The following is a 15,806-nucleotide window of genomic DNA, read 5'->3' as shown; positions in this document are numbered from 1 at the left end:
GCTGGGGTTGAGGGCCTTGTTTAGGGGCCCAATGGAGTAGGATTCCTCTGCCGGCCGCAGGATACAAACCGGCAACCTTCCAGCTACAGAGTCACCGCACCGCCCCTTCAGGACTAATGCATTGGCTTCATTCAAGAAACATCTGGATGAGATTAATCATCTACTCACTTGTAAATGGGCTGAGTGGCCTCCTCCTCATTGATTAACAAACCACTCTGCTTCACTCCGTTAAGACGCCGTTTTCCAGCTGAAGCTCACGCCATTCCCCTTTCCTGCCTCTGCCCTCAGGGTTGGACCTTACCAGAACTGGACTCGACCCGGGAGGACCTGCAGTACCACGAGCACAAGGTGGACCCAGCGGACGACTGGATCATCAAGACCAAGAAGGAGTGGTCGGACTTCCTGCGGCTCGGCACCAACCCCCTGGACGTGGCGGTCCTGAGGCTGGCGGCGCTGGAGCGCAACATCGAGCGGCGGTACCTGAAGGAGCCGCTCTGGAACCTCAGCGAGGTGCAGAAGCTGGCGCCCCTGACGCCCCCCGTCCCCGTGCCCGGGGAGGAGCCCAGGGTGGACGTCGAGAGGTAAGGGTACCCCCTAGATCCTATATCGCCCCAACTCGCAGCGGAGTCAGCTCAGCAGGTGTGAGCCTGGTCAGTACCTGGATGGGAGACCTCCTGGAAGCGGTGTTAGTGGGGCAGCAGGGGGTGCTCACCCTGCGGTCTGTGTGGGTCCTAGTGCCCCAGTATAGTGACAGGGACACTATACTGTAAAAAGGCCCTATATCGTCAGATGAGCTGTAAAACCGAAATCCTGACTCTGTGGTCATTAAAAATCCCAGGGCTTTTCTCGAAAAGAGTAGGGATCTTTACCTGGTGTCCTGACCAGATTTCCCCCAGGCTTTTACCAATCATGGCCTCCTAATAATCTCCATCTATAAGCTGGCTTCATCACTCTGCTCTCTCTTTTGAGTGGAGTGTCCAGAAAAGCGCTGCTATACAAGTGTAAGGAATTATTATATCCCATCAGCACATGACTTAGCCGACTGTGACTGCTACTCCCCAAGTGGGATTGGCTGGGAGCCGCTGAGGGCGATTGGCTGGCCGGGGCTCTCTGTGTGCCGCTGCTCCTCTGGTCGGCTCTAATCCTATACCCCCACGCTATCCACGGTGTCCTGAGTGGGCGTGGGAGCTGCTGCCTGCGGTCCGTGTCTGAGCCCAGTAAGCAGCTCCCACCTGGGTCGGGTCAGTCACGCGGACGGGCACGCGGGAGCTTGCGCCTGTACCCTCCGCGCGGCCTTGCCTGACGCCGCGGTGCCCCCCTGTGTTGTCGTTGGCAGCGTGGAGAGCGAGATCACCCCCAGGCTGCGGCTGTGGAGGCAGTCGCTGGACCGGTGCCGCAGCGCCGCCCAGCTGGCGCTGTGCCTGCTGCAGCTGGAGAGGGCCATCGCCTGGGAGCGCTCCGTCGTCAAAGTGGTGAGCCGCCCTCGTCTTCCGCTCTCTCCGTCCCGCCGCTCCCCTTCTCTCGCGTTCCTTTTCTCCTCTTCCGTGGTTCTCCGGTCCCTGTCTGCCCCACAAGGGGGGCACATCAGTCCTTCCTCCCACTTCCTCCCATGCTGTGTGTGTGGGGTGGCGCCACAGGGAGGCTGCTGGAGGCTATTGGAATGAAAACCATGGAGAGTCCAGCATTCCCCCCGGAACGTCGAAAATCTTAACTGGAGCAAAATGGTCAATGGGGGCCTTCCAGTGACGTGAACAGACAAAACTGAAGTACGGTCGTTTTCTTTAGCTTTCTCTAGCTCTAGTTTACTTCGCCTGATCGAAGTCCTCAGTCGAAGTTATCCGGATCTTCCCAGATGGATTTCCTGCTCTCGCTGGCGGACTCCTCTCTGAGCCTCTCGGCCAGGAGGCTGGCCTGGTCCGGCTGTAGCACTGGGGCGCCTCTTCCTTCCCTCCCCTGGCGTCACTGATTGACACAGGTCTAGGCCTCCCAGGATCCAGCTGCCGGGGGGGGGGTCAGTGGAGTTTTGGGGTGCTGCTGCTGTCATGGTCAAAGCTTTGTTGTCCTGCAGCTACAACAGAGCCCCCACACAGGGGGTTCCTTCAGTAGAAACATGAAGCGGGGGGCAGACATGTTATTTTTGTGCTGCTTTTGTGTTTGGAGGCGGCAGTAAAAATTTGTTCTAAAAACTAAACCGACCCAATCAGAATATCCTTCTTCACCCCGTTGAGACGAACATCGTCATCATGGTGATCGCTGCATATGGCATCGTCTCAGCTCCCTGTGTGGTTCCTGTTTCCACGGGGACATGGAACCGCAGCTTGGTGGAAAAGGGGGCGTAGGACCGTAACACCTCTTTCTCCCCCTCTCCCACAGACGTGTCTGGTGTGCCGCAAGGGCGACAACGATGAGTCCCTCCTGCTGTGCGATGGCTGCGACCGGGGCTGCCACATGTACTGCCTGCGCCCCAAAATGACTGCCATCCCCGAGGGGGACTGGTTCTGCCCCGTCTGCATCTCCAAGGTGAGACAGCCGTGCGGAGGGGACCCACTTCCCACAAGGCAAAAGAGTTGCTGGGCTCCTGGACTCACTTCCTGGAGCACTCAGTTGCTTATGGGTTGCGTCCCAACCTGAGCCTTTAGGTAAAGTAGATGTGTACAGGATGATAGTTGAGGTCTTTGTGTAAGGATTGCTATTTGTACCCGAGTACAAATAGAAAACACGCATGCAGGGGAAGCAGACAAGCCAGGTGTGCAGGCAAGGGTATCCTCAAAGCGAGGTTTGTGGAAAGGACTAAGTTGACATAAAGACTGATCTTACATAGCCCGCTCCAGCTGAGGCAGGTGTGGAAAACAGGCAGGCACACGTAGGTGGAACAGATCTGCTTCCAGCGCAGGTAGTCACGGCAGCCGGCTGATTGAAGGGTTTAGCCGAGGCTCTGCCATTTGGCTCGTGATGATTGTTTTGCTTTCTCCAGCGCAGGATGGAGTGCGACACTTTCACTGTAGAGACCAAAAACACTCACTTCATTAGAGGTACAGTCCTAACCCCTCAGAGGCTCTTTAGAGGAGTGTTGCCGCCTTGTAGTCAATGAGACCCGCTCTGTAACCGAGAGCTTGGGTGGAGAAGAAACCCAGAGAGCTTGGGTCCTCCTGGAGCTGAGACCGACACTCCTGGGACGTGGAGATCTGAATCTCCTGAGCCAAGTCAAAATGGGGATCTCCGTGGCCCCTCACAGAAGGGTCAGCACACCTGGCCTCTGATCTCCACACCTGCTTGGGCCTTCCTGAGGCACCAATTGGAAAGGTGCCTGTAAAACCCCTGGAGTCATTAACTAGCTCAATTAAGTCCTTGGGGAGGGGTCTGAAAGGGCCAGGAGTCACCTGAGAACTGGCTTGTGTCCCGACTGCCACCTCGGCTCTTCTGTGACTCCGTACCTCATCCGATTTCACCCCAACAATCCCGCCTCCTCTCTTCTACCCCAGGCGAACGGCGAGTCTCCGCGGCGACGGAAGCAGCCCTCGCGGGGGCAGAAGCGCCGCGGTGGCGGCTGGTTCAGCTCCGGCAGCTCGGAGGAGGACGAGAGCCCCAGGCGGGGCGGGGGGAGCATGCAGACGCGGCGGAGGGAGGGGCCCTCCTACGCACACTCCCGCTACTCAGGGGACAGCGGCCACTCGCCCTCAAAACGCAGGCGCATGGCCACGCGCAACCAGCCCGACCTCACCTACTGCGAGTGAGTGTCCGCCCCTCCGTTGTCCAGTTGGCCGTCGCCAGGTGCCCACAGAGCCCTGGTATAGAGCAGACGTTCCCACCCCTGGCCCTGGGGGGCCCCTGTGTCTCCTGGTTTGTGCTCTGTTGTACGAGAACGCCGGTGCCGTTGGGCTGGGCGTGACGTGATCGGCTCTGGGGTCTGTGCTGCAGGATCATCCTGATGGAGATGGAGTCTCACAGTGATGCCTGGCCCTTCCTGGAGCCCGTGAACCCCCGGCTCGTCCCAGGGTACCGCCGCATCATCAAGAATCCCATGGACTTCCTCACCATGCGGGAGAGGCTACTGCAAGGAGGGTGAGAGCTGCCGTGGATATCACATGACACAGGCTTTACATGGGGGTGTCCAGTCCTGCTCCTGGGGGGGTCAGTGTGTCTGCAGGGTGTCCAGACCTGGTCCTGGAGGGTCAGTGTGTCTGCAGGGTGTCCAGTTCTGGTCCTGGGGGGGGTCAGTGTGTCTGCAGGGTGTCCAGTCCTGGTCCCTTGTGATAATTTAGGTCAGTGAGAGCTAAGCTAGAATGACAGCTTGTAGATACACTGCCCCCCAGGGACATGACTGGATGCCCTGTTGTAAATAAGTCGAGTCTCGCACTTGGTAGGGTAATGGGACAGGGCTCCCCCAGACAGTTCCAGCGGCAGCTTTCCAGCAGTGCAGGGGTGCAGCTGGTCCAGTCGAGCCTTAATTGAGCTTGTCTGACCCACTGTGGTAGGCTTTGTGCTGCAGATGTTGTATAACCTGGTGCCTCGAGGGTGGGACTGGGGCTAATAGTTTTCACCACAGCCTCAGCTTCAATCAGGCAATTAAAAGACACTGTGAGCCTAAATTAACATTATCTTTAAAGAACTACAATACAAGCTCCTGTAACAGAGCTTGGAGAGCATTAGTTTGAAGAAACAAATGTAGGTTTGTGGCTGACTGGTAGGAAGGCGGAGCAGTTTTTACTTTACCGAGGCAGCAGATCGGGCAGCAGAGCTCTTGACAGTGGCCCGGCCAGTGTGATCTGACTCCCCCCCTCCCCCCGTACCCGCAGGTACTGCAGCTGCGAGGAGTTTGCCGCCGACGCGCAGCTGGTGTTCGACAACTGCCAGCTGTTCAACGAGGACACGTCGGAGGTGGGCATGGCAGGGCACTCCATGAGGAAGTTCTTCGAGAGCCGCTGGGCCGAGTTCTACCAGGGCAAAGACAAGTGACGCCTGGGAGGGAGGGAGGAAGGAAGGCCGGGCGAGAGGCGGGGTGGGGCGCTGGGGGCTGGGGGGCGCTGAGGCCTGACCCTCTGGTGGGCCCCTCAGGAGCCCCACCCTGTCGTGGACGCTGGAGGTTTTCTCCCCACTACTACTACTACTATTACTACTACTACTGCTACTGGAGCCCCGCGGGGCCTGCAGCATATACATATAGATATGAATATATGTATATTTCTATAGAAGGTGGTTTTTCCAGTCTTTATAAACCCCTCCCCTGGTTCTGGCCTGTTCACGCGCACCTCTCCGCAGGAAGGGAAGGCACTCCTGCACCCTCTTCCCCTCTCCAGCTTCTCTCAGGACTACGTCGAAGCTTGGGTCCCCCTCCCGCTCCCCTGCCCTGCTGGCTCCCCCTCGTGCCCCGGCTGGCCTCCTGCTCCTCTGCGAGGTGGGGGGTCCGTGCGCAGGGAGCTGGTGGGGTGGGGGGGGAGGAGGAGGAAGAGGAGGAAGAGGGAGGCGGGCGAGAGCCCGTCGTAGACTCGCACTCCGCCGTTCTTCCGGGTGCTGGCCCAGAGAAACTCCAGTCCGCGTTCGAACCCCCCGCGCTCTGGGTAGTGGGGCGGCGCTGGCGGCTTGGGGCGCAGGGCGTGGTCGGGGGGAGCTTCCCGGTCCCCCCGGGATTTGGCGAGCCGCGCCTCCCTTGCTGCGTTCGGGTGAGACGTCGAGCCGAGGTCCCGTTGCCGTGGAATCGGCGCCACAGATCGCCCGCTCCTGGCCTGCCTGCCCACGCTCCACACAGGAGTGGGCTCTGTGGCCTCTGCCCTCGGGGGGCGTGGTTCCCAGACGGACCGGGCAGCAGTCCCTGGGCAGGGCGGGCCTGACGGCGCTGGGCCAGCCTGAGCAGGGACACCCCCATCGTCGCCGGGACTCTGGCAGCCCACCGCTTCCCTTCTCCAGAGTGGGTGTGGAATATCCCTTTGTCGGAAGAATGTCATGTAGCAGTCCAATGACTGGATGTCTGTTATTTTTTTTAAAACCTATATATAAAAGGTCAAAGGTTAGCAGGGGTTATTTCATAGCAATAGGTTAATAGTGACTGTGTACAGAGCACATATTAGTGATGTCTAGGGAATGCATTAAATGGCCAGTAAAAAAAGAAAAAAACTGAAAAATATGAAATTTCTGCTCTTGTTGTTTCAAAGGCTGTCCTGTTCCGTCGGACAGCAAACTTCCCAGAATGCCATGCTGCTAGACACACAGTACTGTTATTAGGTATTGGAGGATGGTTCTTTGTTTTTTTTTGTTGCTGCTTTTTATTTTTGGGAATGGCGCGAGGAGGGCCCATCGTTTCGAACCCCTTTGACGTTTTAGGTTCGCAGAGGAGTCGTTGGCGTTGTTTGAACAAGGTGCTGAAAGGGAGTTGTGCATCTTGGGAATCCAGACCTGTGCTTTTGGTGGAAGTTGGGATTTGACGACTGAAATCTTTCTTTTGCCCTCAAACTTGGTTGATGGCAACTGGAGCGAACGCTTGCTGCAGACCTGATCCGTCTGCCAGATCCGATCCGATCAGCAGGAGAATCCCCAGTCCAGCTGTTAACAGTTCTGGGGTGTGTGTGTGGTTATTCTGCAGCTCTGGCCTGCGGTGTCTTAAAACCACCAATATCCAATCTTAACCAGGGTCAGGACTGGCTAAAGGTGAGAAACTGAGCCCCGGTTTTAACTTGGTGTTGGTCCAGCTGGGTAAGAGTTCAGGAAAGCCCAGAGCTGGGTCTGAGGGCAGGGTTGTTAGGATTTCTCAGTTCAGATTTGTTCAGTACCCTGGGGGGTTTATCCAACATGGATGGGCTGCTGAAGACTTCAGAATAAAATTCCTCTCTAGCTCTGTAATCGGAGAGCTAAGTGTTTTTTTAGTGTATTTCAGAAGACGTTCAGGCCTTGATGATTGTGGGGAGAGGGCTAAAAAGCATTAACCTTGTTTTCCTGATGATCTGCACTATAATCAGTCAGGGCATTAACTATCCATCAGTTGTAGCAGATGAGTTGCGCAGTAGGAACTCAGTTGAGTTCCTAGTGAAGGTCTAGTGAAAGCAAGGCAGCACATGCAACCAGGACTTTTATGAACTCCCAAGATAATTAGCCAGGTGTGCTTTGTCTTTACAGAAACACCTGGGGGAGTTCACAAACTCCCTGGTTTCACGTTCTTCCTGAGACCCATAAAAAGGGCTGACGCTGGCCGCCGTTGTCCACATCACCGACCCTGTTCTGCGTGGGTGGTACAGGCCCAGAGCTTGCCCAAAAATAACAGCTCCTCGCGAAGCCGGAGAGATAAAATCCTGGCAGGTGTAAACGTTACTGATGAGGAGCACGCCCCCTGTGAAAGCGAGAAGGTGTTGGGGGGATGTCAGAGTCGGGGTGACCTCTTGGCGTGCATCTCGTCAGGGGAATCGCGAGCTTGAACGGCCCCCTCCCACCGCACGCCACCGGGAACGCGGTCCTCTCCTCCGCGGCCACGGCCACTCGGCGGCGATCGGGGAACACGGGGTCTCCGCGAGGGTGTCCCTTCCTTCGGGCTGATCAGCAGGACGGCCCAGGACGTTGCTGGTCAGGGACCCTCCTGGATCCTCCTTCCTTGAGTGGCTGTGAAACCAGCTTGGCTGGTTCAGTTTGGACACTGCGGCTGTTTTTCAGAAAATCTGACCTCCTTGTAGACGCACCTACCCCCTCGCTTCCCTTTATACCCCCTTCTCCTCCCCGCTCTGCCTCCGTCTGACCCTCACCTCCCACTCTGGCGGCACAGCAACACTAACACGCTGCCCGGCAACCAGAACTGATGAAATCCGGCGCTGTCCCGAATGAACTAGTCTTCCTCGAGGGCGCGTTTGCCCGTTGAAAGCGTGGGTGCGCCCGGTGGCGTGAAACTCTTCCAGTGACCTTTCCCCCTTGGACTCTCCCTTGAGTGTGTCCCGAGAGTAAGGAGAGAAGTGGGAAACGTGGATTGGGATGTCCTCGTTCAGGGAAGCACGATCGGGGTGCAGTACTGGAGGTACTGGTTATTTACGGTAGTCCTGGAGCCTGAAGACCCCAGACTCTCGGTAGGGTCGAAGAGCTCCTAGGAGGTCATCACGCTAGTGGGTAGAGACGGCGTCTGTTCTGCTCGACACGTCGGGGGGGGGGTTGAGGTTCTGGTGTCCAAGCCCAGGTTCTTCAGAACCTTGGCCAGGCAGAGATTTCAGGATGTTGTGCATCTAGGTTTTTACTTCGTTGATCATTCCCCATCCTAAAAGAAGCTGCCCTGTTCCTCGTGCTAAAGGGTCAGGGGTTTGTATGAAAGGCCCTGGGGGGAGGGGAGTCCAGGTGGCGCTGTCGCCTCCTGCGCGGTAGCAAAGCTTTACCAGCTCGGCCGGCACCTCCCCGCGACGCGCCAGAGACCCGTCTTCTTCTCCGTTGTTGGTTTTTGTGTCGGATGGTGTTGAAGCATCGGTTTCTCTTGGTTCGGTCGAATTCCTGGCGCTGAGAAGCGGAGCGCGAGAGGGTCCGATTCCGTCACTTCTGTGGCGTGGGCAGGTGTAGGCGTGAGAGGGTTTTGGGGGCGGGGGCACCCTGTTCTGCAAAGTACTCATGGGGTCGGGCAGGTTATTGCTTTCTCTGGAGCCGTAGCTTTGATATTGCCCGTTTCAGGAAGGCCTGCAGGGGGCAGCGTAGAGCAGCGGACGTGGATGCGAGGATTGCCGATTGGAAGGTTGGGGGGGGCTCGGGGCTCCAGCGCAGACACTGCTGCCGCTGACAGGCTGCTTAAGGGTGGTCGCCCCCCAGCGGCCTCTCGGATTCTTGAAAGGGAGGAAAGCTGGGCAGCAGGGCCGACGATACGTCCGCGTCCTTTACACACTTGGCGTCTTGCTGGAGGGCGAAACGAATCCGTACCCAAACCCGGAACGTCCATGCTCACCCCGACCGATCCGGGGGCTCCTCTCGGTAGGGGGAGGAGCCAGTTCTTCCATGATGGAGCTCCGCACGCCGTCTGCCGAGGAAGTTTCAGTGTCTTCTCCTCCGCCGTCATGTTCTCCATTTCTATGACGACTGCGGCCTGCTCTTGTTTTAATAGTGTTTCTTTTAACGTTGAGTTCAGTCTGCTCTCGGGTGTTAAGAGCCTTCTATTTATTTATTTATTCATTCGTCTTTTTTGGATTTTGATCTTCTGTTCCTCCAAAACCCACAAATTAACTTCGCACTGAATTAGCAAGAGCTTGGTTCGGGAGGGGTAATAATTCTGAGAAAACTAAATCGAAGTGGTTTTATTTCCAAGTTCCGATGTGTTTGAACGTGCTTGAGCTTTCGGTTTCTGACACTGACGTGAAACTGGTCTCTACTGGTCTGCGACGAAATAAAAAAAAATAGGAAAAGATGAAAAAAAAGGTTCCTTTTAACACAAAAGGGACATACTTTTCTATAACCAAAATGTGGTGTTTAGTGAATAATTTTTAATAATGTACAGTTTTTTGTGACTTTAAATTTATTCCTTTCTATATTTTTAGGACCAATATATCATTTTTAAGAGAAGGCATTAAAAGGAATCTCTGAAACATGTTGTACTGATGTGATGTGACACGTCTGCATCTGTAGAATGTACTGTGAGTTGAATAAACCACATTAGTAGAGAGAGAATTAACCTGTGTGCATCTCCTTTCTATTACAGCAGCATCCATAGAGCTAAAAGGTGTCAATCTAGAATAAGTAAGATAATTGAAGTCCAGTGGGCGGTGGCATGAAAAGGGCATTATGGATCTCTGAGAGCCCTGTGATGAACTGGCGTCCCGTCTAGAGTGTACCCTGCCTTGTGCCCGTTGCTTGCTGGGATAGCAACCTGTATTGGAAGAAGTGGATGAACATGGATGTGAATGTTGTATAACACACCAGTGGGGCCTCCCTGAGAGCAGGAGAGGAGTATCACTGGTCCCTGTGGCCCTGTAGTTAAGGCGCAGGGACTATAGCCAAAGGGTTTCCAGTCCAAATCCTCTCCTGGCCCAGTTAGGAGGGCATGAGTTACTCATGCTGCAGGAGCAACGTCATGGCACCCATTGATCCCCCCCAAGCTAGTCTCTGGAAAGCCACTTGAGTAAAGTTTTCTCTTATTTTAGCATTACTGCCATCTTTACATCACACTGAGAGCACCTCTGAACTTTGTGAAGCAACTGATACCAAGTGCAGTTCTGCGGCCTCGTTAAAGTAAATCGTTAAAAAACATCCATTTTCTAGCTGCTGATTCTAATAAAGGGTTGCGGGAGAGCCAGAGCCTATCCCAGCAAGGAATGGGAGCAAGGCAGGGTACACCGTGGACAGAATGCCAGTCCAGGTACACAGACACACTTACACTCACACTCTCACACAAGGGCCAATTAACCAATTAACCCACCAGCATGTCTTTGAACTATGGGAGAAAACTGGAGCACCTGGAAGAAACCCACACAAACTAGAGGAGAACATACAAACTCCACACAGACAGCAGCACAGGAATTGAACCCAGGGCCCCAGCTATGCTTACTAACCACTGTGTCACCCTAGAATAATTACATGAGCACAGTATGAGTGTGTGGACAGCTGCTAGACTGTTAAAAATGATGCATTAAAGGACATGAAACAAAGTGTATGAATGAGCTGCTGTCCAAATACTCATGTCAGCAACTTCATAGGTGTACAGTACATTGTTAAACAGTAACAGATGCTGATGGAGGGCAGAAACATGAGGACTTTGGGAAACCGTAGCCTGTCATAGAGAATGGAAGCAGAAAAGTGTGTGGAAGTACTTTTAAAACTGAGAAGAGGGGCCACTACTTCACACTATGGTCTGTGGGAGAGGGGAATAAGCTTCCCAGCACTACTTCACACTATGGTCTGTGGGAGAGGGGAACAAGGTTCCCAGCACTACTTCACGCTAAGGGGTATGGGAGAGGGGAACAAGGTTCCCAGCACTACTTCACGCTAAGGGCTGTGGGAGAGGGGAACAAGGTTCCCAGCACTACTTCACGCTAAGGGGTATGGGAGAGGGGAACAAGGTTCCCAGCACTACTTCACGCTAAGGGCTGTGGGAGAGGGGAACAAGGTTCCCAGCCAGGTGGTTGAAGCCGATACCCTGGCTTCTCTCAGGTCACCCAGGTCAAGAGCCTCCTGCCGACCGGTCTGGCTCGAAGGGCCGTCTGAGTGAGCAGTCAGCCTCCAGGAAGCAGCAGGAGGGCAGGGCTCCTCTGGACTGTTCACTGGGCCTGCCCTGGCAGCGACGTCAGCGCTATAAATACCCAGGGAGCCGGGCCGGCGGACGACTGCGGGCACGGCGGGATGTGGGAGCTGTGCGTCCTGGTGGCCAAGCTCTTGGTCTCCACGGGCCTGGCGGCCGCCGTGTGCTGGGGCCTGCTGCACCTGCGGAGGGCGCTGCTGCTGCGGAGGAGGAGGAGGCCGCCTGGTGAAGGTGGGCCGGGGGAACGGGGGGCTGGGGGGTGTGGTTATTCTGTAGCTCCGACCTGCGGTGACTCAGCACTTCCTGTCTGCCTGACATGTGGCACAGGGCCTGGACATGGGGGGGTGAGGGGTGAAGTTGAGGTGGGGTGAGCTGTGGGGGTGAGTTGGGGTGGGGGAGTAGGAGGAGGGGGGTGATTGGGGTGAGTTGGGGTGAGGGAGTAGGAGGAGGGGGATGATTGGGGGTGAGTTGGGGTGAGGGAGTAGGAGGAGGGGGGTGACTGGGAGTCAGTTGGGGTGAGGGAGTAGGAGGAGGGGGGTGATTGGGGTGAGTTGGGGTGAGGGAGTAGGAGGAGGGGGATGATTGGGGGTGAGTTGGGGTGAGGGAGTAGGAGGAGGGGGGTGACTGGGAGTCAGTTGGGGTGAGGGAGTAGGAGGAGGGGGGTGATTGGGGTGAGTTGGGGTGAGGGAGTAGGAGGAGGGGGGTGATTGGGAGTCAGTTGGGGTGAGGGAGTAGGAGGAGGGGGATGATTGGGGGTGAGTTGGGGTGAGGGAGTAGGAGGAGGGGGGTGACTGGGAGTCAGTTGGGGTGGGGGAGTAGGAGGAGGGGGGTGATTGGGAGTCAGTTGGGGTGAGGGAGTAGGAGGAGGGGGGTGATTGGGAGTCAGTTGGGGTGAGGGAGTAGGAGGAGGGGGGTGATTGGGAGTCAGTTGGGGTGGGGGAGTAGGAGGAGGGGGGTGATTGGGGTGAGTTGGGGTGAGGGAGTAGGAGGAGGGGGGTGATTGGGGTGAGTTGGGGTGAGGGAGTAGGAGGAGGGGGGTGATTGGGAGTCAGTTGGGGTGGGGGAGTAGGAGGAGGGGGGTGATTGGGAGTCAGTTGGGGTGAGGGAGTAGGAGGAGGGGGGTGATTGGGGTGAGTTGGGGTGAGGGAGTAGGAGGAGGGGGGTGATTGGGGTGAGTTGGGGTGAGGGAGTAGGAGGAGGGGGGTGATTGGGGTGAGTTGGGGTGAGGGAGTAGGAGGAGGGGGGTGACTGGGAGTCAGTTGGGGTGGGGGAGTAGGAGGAGGGGGGTGATTGGGAGTCAGTTGGGGTGAGGGAGTAGGAGGAGGGGGGTGATTGGGAGTCAGTTGGGGTGAGGGAGTAGGAGGAGGGGGGTGATTGGGAGTCAGTTGGGGTGAGGGAGTAGGAGGAGGGGGGTGATTGGGAGTCAGTTGGGGTGAGGGAGTAGGAGGAGGGGGGTGATTGGGGTGAGTTGGGGTGAGGGAGTAGGAGGAGGGGGGTGATTGGGGTGAGTTGGGGTGAGGGAGTAGGAGGAGGGGGATGATTGGGGTGAGTTGGGGTGAGGGAGTAGGAGGAGGGGGGTGATTGGGGTGAGTTGGGGTGAGGGAGTAGGAGGAGGGGGGTGATTGGGGTGAGTTGGGGTGAGGGAGTAGGAGGAGGGGGGTGATTGGGGTGAGTTGAGGGTGGGGGAGTAGGAGGAGGGGGGTGATTGGGAGTCAGTTGGGGTGGGGGAGTAGGAGGAGGGGGGTGATTGGGGTGAGTTGGGGTGAGGGAGTAGGAGGAGGGGGGTGATTGGGGTGAGTTGGGGTGAGGGAGTAGGAGGAGGGGGATGAGTGGGGTGAGTTGGGATGGGGGAGTAGGAGGAGGGGGGTGATTGGGGTGAGTTGGGGTGAGGGAGTAGGAGGAGGGGGGTGATTGGGGTGAGTTGGGGTGAGGGAGTAGGAGGAGGGGGGTGATTGGGAGTCAGTTGGGGTGGGGGAGTAGGAGGAGGGGGGTGATTGGGAGTCAGTTGGGGTGAGGGAGTAGGAGGAGGGGGGTGATTGGGGGTGAGTTGGGGTGAGGGAGTAGGAGGAGGGGGGTGATTGGGAGTCAGTTGGGGTGGGGGAGTAGGAGGAGGGGGGTGATTGGGAGTCAGTTGGGGTGAGGGAGTAGGAGGAGGGGGGTGATTGGGAGTCAGTTGGGGTGAGGGAGTAGGAGGAGGGGGGTGATTGGGAGTCAGTTGGGGGTGGGGGAATAGGAGAAGGGGGAATTAACAGCCCAGTGTACTTGACAGGCATCTCCCCTAGTCTGGGCTCAGGCTGAGGCAACAGGATGATAAAATCCACTGTTCAACATCAAAAATCAACATCGTAACATCCTATTTTCGTTCAAGATATTCCGCAACTTTCCACTTCCGTTTGAGACGTGGTATAAAGAGCTTACTTAAGCAAAAAGGCATTCTGAGCAGCAGAAAATCATGTCTGTTCAGGCTGTTTGTGTCGTTAACCAGAATCAAATCGCGTCAGGGAGGAAGTGGTGAAGTGACGTCAGTGTGAGAAGAGCTGACGTCATCAAGCGAGCCGTCCTCAAGTATGGCGTCAGGGAGGAGGGGCGATTGGAGTTTAATTGAATAAAGCGAGGGGCGCACAGGAGGACCGGATTGACGCTCGGACCGCAGGCTGCAGCCGGGATCTTGCGGTGCTCCCGGAACTTCGACAGCAGTGTTGTTCCGACGTGTTGTTGACGTCGTCGGTGATTTTGCGTGAAAGAGCACGCGCCGCGGGCCGGTTTAGGCAACGATGTGTAACCGCGAGTCGCGTAGCCTGTCGAGTTCCCTCCTCGAGGACACGGCTGTGTCTCCACGCAGAAGAGACCCCGCGCACGGCTATTACCGGGCGTCCAAGCGCCTCCATAAAGGTGGGTGTCTGTGTTGCAATCGGTTCGGCCACGTAGGTCAGCGGCTGACCGTGTACTCCTGTCACTCTCAAATCGGCTTTTCAGCCTCTTTACTCCCCCTGACGCTATGAATCCTCACGCCCGAATGCAGATTTGCGGTACAGGTGCGAGAGAGATTTTGGTTTTGCACAGTCTCGCAGTGTGCGCATGTCTGCGGAAATGACGACGCTTGTGGTGATGGCGCTCCCGTTGTTGCGCAGATTTCTCGCAGATCTGCAGGCATCTGCGCAGCTGCTCGTTTTTTCCAGGTCTTACGGGTCTGAAGTCTCGCAGCTTCGTGAAAGTGCCCTGTGCAGCACAGAGGCTAATGATAAAGGGCTTATTTGTGCTGACGGCGAGTTCACAGAAGTTATGGAAAACTTAACAATAAGATTAATGATAACGTTACGAAGTTACCTGAAGGCCGTAACCGTGGGTTGAGAGAATGCGAGCGCTGTCTCGGGGAGTCACGCCTTTCGCACGCTGTGAACCCCCTGATTATGGCCCTGTCTCGCTCTCTGTCTGTGTGTCTGTGCAGGGCTGTACTCGTCCTCTGAAGATGACTCTACTGATGAAGGCTCCAGCGACTCCAACTCCGTGTTCGGCCACGAAACCTGTGAGCGGCTTCTCTTTCTGACTAGTGACGTCACAGCCGCCCCGGCGGTCCGGGTAGCTCCGGGAAGTTGCCCCCCACCCCCGCCTGCGAACAGGACAAACACTGAAACCCGTCGCATTCGTTTGTGCCGTTCTGTGCCGTTTAAAGTAGCGTTTGTGCTTTCCCGCGATATAGCGTCTTATTTCGTCGGGGATGTGACGTCATTCGCCCGCCCGCCTCCCCAGAACCGCGCAGGAGAACCGAACCGGGCTCGTTCGTTTGTGCTACGCCTGTGGTGTGCAGGGGACTGACCCGGCCTCCCATTGCACAGCAGTCCGATCCACTCCAGGCTTTGCCTGCTGCTGGGCTCTTGAGTGGGAGCCCACGCCATCTGATGGGAAATGATTGTAAATTTGGGCAGATGGGAACCTCATGTAGAAACAATGTCATGGGACTCATGACCTTTAATCAGGAGTCCTGCAGCTGGTGACGCCAGTTCAAAAGAGGGAAACTATATTTCTCCCTATTAGGATCTCTGTCTCTCCCCCCCACAAGTCAAATGGCTCCATCGTTCAGATGAGAAGTAAAACAGAGATCCTGACTCTCTGTGGTCATTAAAAATCCCAGGGCTTTTCAAGAAAAGAGTAGGGATGTAACCCTACTCTGGTGTCCTGGCCAAATTTCCTGACCAGAAATCTCAATGTGGTTGAAACCAGTGGAATGTAAAATGCAATCCCACACACCACCTCCCTCCTCACCACCCAGCTGACGGCCGTCCTGCTGCAGGATTGGGATGGGATTGGGCTGCGGAAACTTCAGATCCCTGAGGAATCCCTCAGGCCACGGTCTGTCCCAGCTGTTCCTGCAGTTCACAGGTCTCCATGGCGTTGGGAGCAGCAGCCTGGAGCACTGGATGGGGTTCTGGGCTGTGGTGCAGTGGGATTGCGGGCTCAAATCCCAGGTGAGGCACAGCTGTTGCGCTATTGAGCAAAGTGATATTTCTCCAGTCATGACCTGTTGCTCAACATCAGCATTGTAAATGAAAATGTGTTCTTATTGGACTCTTCTGGTTAAATTTCAGGATGTTTTTAATGGCTTTGGTAGTGGTGGGTTCCTCATGTAGTG

General features: G+C 56.2%; 1 protein-coding gene across 1 annotated transcript in view; it reads left to right on the top strand.

Moving 5' to 3' along the window:
* Window positions 1-9,613, top strand: part of baz2a (bromodomain adjacent to zinc finger domain, 2A) — a 39,865-nt gene extending 30,252 nt beyond the window's left edge. Inside the window, 6 exon segments of the mRNA XM_069187213.1 lie at window positions 289-581; window positions 1,337-1,472; window positions 2,374-2,520; window positions 3,483-3,730; window positions 3,919-4,062; window positions 4,797-9,613. Coding sequence (XP_069043314.1) covers window positions 289-581; window positions 1,337-1,472; window positions 2,374-2,520; window positions 3,483-3,730; window positions 3,919-4,062; window positions 4,797-4,956 — 1,128 coding nt within the window. The 3' untranslated portion in view covers window positions 4,957-9,613.
* The last annotated feature ends 6,193 nt before the right edge of the window (window positions 9,614-15,806 follow it).

Source organism: Lepisosteus oculatus, chromosome 1 (genome assembly GCF_040954835.1).
Source record: "Lepisosteus oculatus isolate fLepOcu1 chromosome 1, fLepOcu1.hap2, whole genome shotgun sequence".
Lineage (NCBI taxonomy): Eukaryota > Metazoa > Chordata > Actinopteri > Semionotiformes > Lepisosteidae > Lepisosteus > Lepisosteus oculatus.
Note: the sequence above shows the minus strand (reverse complement) of the source record. Positions and strands in the feature narration are given on the sequence as shown.